The sequence below is a fragment of the Chrysemys picta genome, chromosome 7, assembly GCF_011386835.1.
Source record: "Chrysemys picta bellii isolate R12L10 chromosome 7, ASM1138683v2, whole genome shotgun sequence".
In the NCBI taxonomy this organism is placed as follows: Eukaryota; Metazoa; Chordata; order Testudines; family Emydidae; genus Chrysemys; species Chrysemys picta.
In genome coordinates, this window is record NC_088797.1 from 56,823,502 (window position 1) to 56,830,546 (window position 7,045).

The 7,045-nt window shown below is 47.6% G+C and overlaps 1 protein-coding gene across 1 annotated transcript; it reads right to left on the reverse strand.

Annotated features, from left to right (window-relative positions):
- Nucleotides 1-616: 616 nt before the first annotated feature.
- Nucleotides 617-5,485, reverse strand: NDUFB8 (NADH:ubiquinone oxidoreductase subunit B8). Its single transcript, XM_005285545.4, has 5 exons — nucleotides 5,325-5,485; nucleotides 4,486-4,612; nucleotides 3,381-3,480; nucleotides 1,278-1,433; nucleotides 617-840 (listed from the first exon to the last, which is right to left on the reverse strand). The coding sequence occupies exons 1-5, from the start codon at nucleotides 5,419-5,421 to the stop codon at nucleotides 748-750; spliced, it is 573 nt and encodes a 190-aa protein (XP_005285602.1). The 5' UTR covers nucleotides 5,422-5,485; the 3' UTR covers nucleotides 617-747.
- Nucleotides 5,486-7,045: the final 1,560 nt, after the last annotated feature.

The following is a 7,045-nucleotide window of genomic DNA, read 5'->3' on the forward strand; positions in this document are numbered from 1 at the left end:
ATGCCCTCAACAGCCAAGGTCAATAAGACACAGCAATAGGTCACTCTTACACTAAAGTGGCAGACTGTGGGAAGCAGCAGTACTGCTCAAAATGGGTATAAGATTAGAGGGAGATTTTGCCCTGTGTGAGGGATGGAAGGTTTATCTAGTGAGGTGTATCGCTTCAAAGGCTAGGTTCTTCTGTGATCCTAATCCACCAGTACATAAGGCAACTCAAACTTTTATTGTGGTTGCTGCCTGAGGAGGGCCGAGAGAGAAGAGCCAACCCAATGAGGAAGTACAATTATTCATAGTATAGATGGCATCATGGCAGAGTTGAATAACCCAAAAGGAGTTGTGTCCATCTTTGAACATTTAATTGAATTCTGTTTTACTTTCTTCTCCTTCCAACAGCTGCAAGGACGACCTTGGTAGCTGGCACTGGAATCAGACTTATCTAAAGAATTCCAGTGTCCATCTTACACACAGATTCATAAGGATCAATACCTCTGGACTTCTTCCTGAAGCACCATCCTGTACACAAGGGAATTCTACCCCTGCTCCGAGACAATGGTGGAGTCACTGTAACGTCATTGCCCACTTTATAACCTCTTCAAAGAAAAGAAATCCACCACAAGAGTTTTCACAATATATTTCATTAAGAGTAAATTTCTAAGAGAACAATTGGTTAGTGCATCCTGCAGTGAACGCTCTGGAGGACCCCCCATGTAAATATCCCAGGAGAAGAGCTACATTTCCATGCATCTTTCAGATTTCATAGTTCTTCACCTCTGGGGGCTCTTTGCTTGGATCGCCCCCTCGCTCCAGGTACAGGTTATTGTAAGGATACTGCTTCGGTCCCTGCAGAGGAACATAGCTGTGAAGCAGCAAACTCAGCACATTCAAACAGGCAACTTAGAAAACCTGCGGGCAAATACTTCATGCTCACAGAGTGTTTCGTCTCTTTGATGCATCATGCAACCCTCACAGCACCACTCTGAAGCAAATGTTCTCTCACTATTACAGATGGGGACAGTGGGGCACTGAGACACTAAGGCCAACAGCCTGAAAGGTATTTTAGCATCTAATTCCTATTGACTTCTACAGGAGTTACGTGCCTAAGTACCTCTGAGGACTTGGGCCTAAGTGACTTGTCCAAAGCCACACCGCTGGTGCAGCGGGGCCTTCGTATCCCCAAGATATTCAACCTCAATAGGACACTGCTCTGGGCATCTGGCAGTGGCATGCAGCAACGGTTCTTAGGAGACCTCTTCCCCCTGCCCCACCTCATTACTCACCACAGGCATGTAGGATGGGTACATTTCTCCAAGCCAGAACATAAACAGCATGAAGCCAATAAAGAGGAAGAACTGATTGCGCATGGTGTGCCAGGATACCACAGTGGGGGACGTGTCAACACGGGTCCGGAGAAACATGTCCAAGTGCCAGTGCATCTAAACAATACAAGGAGAGGCTCAGTTATACTATTCCAATAGTACTCTACACCTCTCTGGCTCTTCATCTGAGAAACATAATGCAGTTTACAGACATTAGAAATCACAATGCTACCAGAAGGAAAATTTTACCCTAATTTTACAGATGGGGATACAGTCAGAGAAACTAAGTGACTTGTCCAAGGTCAGGGTGAGTTGATGGTGGTCAAGGACAGAACTTAGGAGCCCTGAGTTCCAGCTTTCTGCTCAAACAATTAGACGATATTACTTCATTTTTCAAAAAAATATCATGAACCCACATTTATCCACCCACAACCACTTCAACTGTGGCTCAGAACCTCTTTTGTTCTCATGGTACTTCACAAAAAGGCACAGCAGGAATTGGTACAATAGTTTGTGGGGAGTTCCTGGCATTTGAGGACCCCACAGATGTATATTGCTGAGTGGAGTTAGAGCAGCAAAAAAATCACAAGTGATTTCCTGCTACTTTAGAACAGGTTCCTTATCTACATACTTGTCTATAATGCACCAGGCACCATTATTTAGCTCTAACAGATTAAGGATGGGATGGGAGTTATCCTATGACCTCCACAGGTTGAATACAATTGCTTGAACAGATGCACATTTAAGCTTCTCCTTCAAGAGGGACTTTCACCCTAGAAGCTAAAAGTCAAGCATCTTAAACATGAGCAGCTAAGCAGAACACAACCAGAATGCAGACAACTCAATGTTTCTGATCACATACTGTCTTCACTTTCCTAGTTCATTACTTCAGATGGTGGCTGATGGTGGGCCTGACTGCATAGCTGTCTGATCTAACACCAGGGGAGCCAGACTCTCACCATTACAAACAAAACCATCTCTTACAAGTAAGAGGGCAGTTTTTACTATTTCCAACACTTCTCACTGAAAGCACTTGTGCTCCACTATGACCAAGAGACAGTATGTGCAATGGGAAATTACCACAACCCCAAATATCAATACAAAGCCTTCTCAGCATTAGAGAGAGCCAAAGCACATAGGTATCTTGAATTATTGCAACACTTCTCATGCACCATTGCTTTTAAAAGCTCAATAGCCAAGCTGACAATTCCCAAGCCTTTCTATACTGCACCTATGATCCTCACTACATGACAGAATGTACTGAGAGAGATTAGATAACTACTCAACGTAAATTCAAGTCGCAGCATTGCTACAGGGCAAAAACATTGCCTTGAGTTACTTTTAGTCATCCCTCCATTATAATCAATTTTTTCAACCAAGCACTTTGGAATCCCCAGTACACACACAAAAGCTTGTTTTCCCTCTAGTTCTATTGCTTAGGGACAGCTCATGTCATCAACCAAGTGAAATAATTATGGTTCAGTTTCAACCACCTACAGAAACCTCACATTCCCTTACCAGCAAGAGTTACTAATCATTGGGAGTTGGCTCTTCTTAAGTCTCCTTTTCTAGTGTCAGAAAGGAAGTTTCTAGGGAAAAGGCCACCCAGCACCTAATCCATTGAAAAGCAACCCCAGAACCAGTGACAGAAGTGGTAGGACCCACTGGGCTGAAAGGGCATGAACTTCTGTGATCTAGCAGAAAGGATGGTTTAGTGATGCAGACATCAGATCTGAAGCAGTTAAGACTCTTTGATACATGTTCAAATCCCAGTATGGTTGACTCAGCCCTTCACCTTACTATGGAAGATACTAAGATACAGAGGCCCAGTCTCATCTGCATGGACATTGAAAATCCTTTGACCTTTGTTGGGATTGATGGGGGAGGGGAAGAGGGAGGGCAGAATAGGGATTTACCCTGACTTTCTTAGCCTAAGATTTCCTTTCCAAACATTGGTGTGAGATGGTAAAGTATTACATAAATATTATTCTAGTTGAACATTAATGCTCAGTAGAAACAGCACTAATTTAGCAAGTTAGAGGCAAAAAGATCCACCATCCCTACCGGCTCTCCCCAGTTTTGTCTCAGACTGGGGTAGTCCCACTGATACCAGGGGTCTCTCTCATGTTGAGATCTGTCAGGAAGTTTAGGATAATCACCATACCTGTTGGAAATATACAAATAAAATACAAATAAAAAAGAAATGATTTATATCCATTGTATGGTACAGCTCATTAGGAAAATCTATTAAAATGGAATAGCAGAGCAAGAAAATTATTAGCTATAGTAGCTCTTGAACCTACAGTATTTTGTAAATACATTTTAAAAACACATGTTAACTAACGTGGCATTGCTTGCCTTCATACTGATGACTTTGCTTACTAAGAAGAAGTGGGCTGTAGCCCACGAAAGCTGATGCTCAAATAAATTTGTTAGTCTCTAAGGTGCCACAAGTACTCCTGTTCTTTTTGCGGATACAGACTAACACGGCTGCTACTCTGAAACCTTGCTTATATGGTGTATCCTCTTCCCCTGGTTTATTTATTTTGTCTTTATACAAATTGCAAGTGCTACTGGAATATGCACAGCTTCTCCTCCTCTCTCCTTGTGACTATCTCAAGCCATCCCTCCCCACATTTAAAGCATTTAATTTGAAAGGCATTTTGCAGCTGGATCACCATTAACACCATATTCCAGGTATTTGTGTCCCCATTGTCATAGAAACTGACCACCTCACAAATATTAATTTAGCCACACAAGACCCCTGTGAAGAAGGGACATATTATCCCCATTTCACAGACAGGGAACTAAGACATGGAGAATGACTTGCTCAAGGTCATACAGTCTGTGGCAAAGCCTGGAATTGAACCCAGATCTTCTGCGTCCCAGTCCAGTGCCTATACAACCATCCCAACATTACTTTCTCCACCCTCCATAATGCGTTGCTCCAGTGACTTGTTTTTATTTAAACCTTTTAGAGAACACTGCCTTTTTGGAGTGTTGAGGGTTACATTAAGTGTTTTAATATTGCAGCAGGGTACCTCAAGTATTTCAGTTGTAAGTGTTTTATATACTTTAAATAGATCTTCCCTGAAGCCTGGTACCAGCTGATACCTGATCTTGCCTTTCTTCAAGGAACTAATGATCTCAGTGCTTTAATGTAGCTCACCCCATGCCATCATCCGGATATGGCTCATAGTCCTCCACCCTAATGTTGTATTTCTTAGCAGCAGCTGCCCTTTCCTCTGGGGTCTTGGGGTAAGGTCCAGGCATTAAGTGCTCAGGCAAGTCCGAAGCTGAAGGCAGAAAACACAAGTCAGAGCTCTTTGGGAGTCTCATCACAACAAGGCAAGTTCATGGAGAATAGGTCCATCAATGGCTATTAGCCAGGATTGGCAGGGATGATGTCCCTAGCCTGTTTGCCAGAAGTTGGGAACGGGTGACAGGGAATGGATCACTTGGTGATTACCTGTTCTATTCATTCCCTCTGGGGCACCTGGCATTGGCCACTGTTGGTAGACAGGATACTGGGCTAGATGGACCTTTGGTCTGACCCAGTGTGGCCGTTCTTATGTTCAGGGCAGAGGCACAGTCAGTAGCAGCCGATGATGGTTGCACCCCAATACATAGTAGACAGTGAAAGGAGGGACTGCTTCACAGGATCCCCCCACCCCGAGGTTAGGGGGGAAATTACTTGGATCGGGGGCATCAGACACAAGAATCCAGGTCGGGGGGGGGGGGGGGGGAGGCGCGAGGGAAGGCAGCTCCTCCTCACCTGATTATGCAATCACTGAATCACCGACAACGATCCAGGGATACACAGGAGACTTCCCCCATTAAAGGGCGCGCAGCCCCCTCCCCCAGGGGCACCCAAGAGCCCCAAGCCACCCTCGCTCCACTGAGCCCGGCGCCGCAGACTCCCAAGGACACGGTCCCCCTCAGGCCTGCCCCGCCCCGGGGCTGCGCTGCCCCGTCACCCGCGGCACAGGACGCCGCACGCTCGCTGACCTGCTCGGGCCCCCAGCGGTGCTGTCCGCCCCCCCGCCGCGCGTAGCAGGGTCGCCGCCCGCAGCCAGCGGGCACCGCGCACCCCCAACATCGCCATCAGCTCCCCTCCGCCCACACTGCGCAGGCGCTAAAAGGACGGCGGCCAGGCAGGGTCAATGGAGCGGAGGGGCGGACTTGGAGTTACGAGACAGGACGAGCCGGAGGGGAGGGGCTGGAGCGAAGTCGGGGGCGGGGAGAGTAGAGGGGTTTGGGAAGTGGGGCTTAGGGGGGCGAGAGGCATTTGGAGAGGTGGGAGGGTTAGAGGGATTGACAAGGGTTGGGGAGGTAGGGGGATCAGGGAGGTTAGGGGTTTGGGGAGGTGGGGGTTGAGGGGTTTGGAGAGGTGGGGGGCTCAGGGAGGTTAGAGGGGTTTGGGGAAGTGGGGGATAAGAGGCAGGTGACGGGTTTGGAGAGGTGGAGGAGTTAGATGGGTTTGGGAAGATGGGGGGCTCAGAGAGGTTTGGGGAGGGAAGTTGGAGGGGTTTGGAGAGGTGGGGGGTTAGCAGCGTTAGGATGGTGGGGTTTGGGCGACAGGATGGGTTAGGCATGTGGGAGGTCAGGGGCCCAATGGAAGGGATGGGTTAGGTTAGAGAGGTGATGGGGTGGGGCAGGAAACTCAGGTGATCTGAGGTGAGATTGGGATTTAGGTGAGGGGTTAAAGAGGTGGGGGCCTCCGAGAGGGGATTAAAGCGGCCTGGGTGAACTGATGGCTCTTGGGGTGCTGGCTGCACTGCAGCCCTTTCCTGCCCTGGGCTGTTCCTGGTTGGCAGGCATCTTGCAGCTCTGTCCCCCTAGCCTGGTAGTGATGCCTCTCCCTCTCCTTTTGCCCTTCTCCAGGGGCTGGAGCACTTCATTGTCCAATTGTTCTCCCAAACGGCACTCTACAAACCTAATCCTGTGTGGTATAGGGGACGGGCTATTTTATTGGCAGCTCTACAGAGCCAGAGAGAGAATCATACCAATGAAAGGTACCTGTTTCCAGGAAGGTCATATGGAAAACTAGACCAGCCCTAACCAGTGTGGTTACCTGGATTATTGCCAGTTTTGGGATAGCTCTTCCACGATGCAAACTGCAAAAACCTTCCCTGCTTTCCTGGTACAGCTCTGTCCTGCAGCATTACAGGAGCGGCCATGCTTTCTTACCTCTCTTCTGTGTTCTCATTCCCTGTCTCACATCCATGTTGCAGTATTATAAGATGCTTTCACATTCCTCTAGTTGCACCAGCTCCCCACCATAGCATTACAGGAGCTTTCCTGTTTTCCCATTTCCCCTTTGCCATGCTCTCCAGCTCATACTTATCCAGCTACTTTACAGGACTTCCCCTGCTTTCTCTTTCTTCCATCCCCTTGGCTCAGAGCTGCAACCTGTCATTACAAGAGTTCACCCACCATTATCTTGTTAGGGAAGGGAAGCCAAGTACCTAGACAAAAACATAGTAATGTTATCAGTCTGATTTGGTAGCACTCCACACTTGCTTTGCCCAGAGGTGACTATGTCAGGTACAATGCAGCCATGGATTGGGCCTGTGGTACTGATAAGAGTTTAGCCTTCAATCCACAATTAATTGTGCATTGGTCAGCACCCACTGAGTCTGCTCACATGCTGCTGCTGGTTAGACCAGGCTTCTGGTTCAGTGGAATGGTTCACATGTGTAAGTCTTTGTGGGATCAGAGCCTTAGTC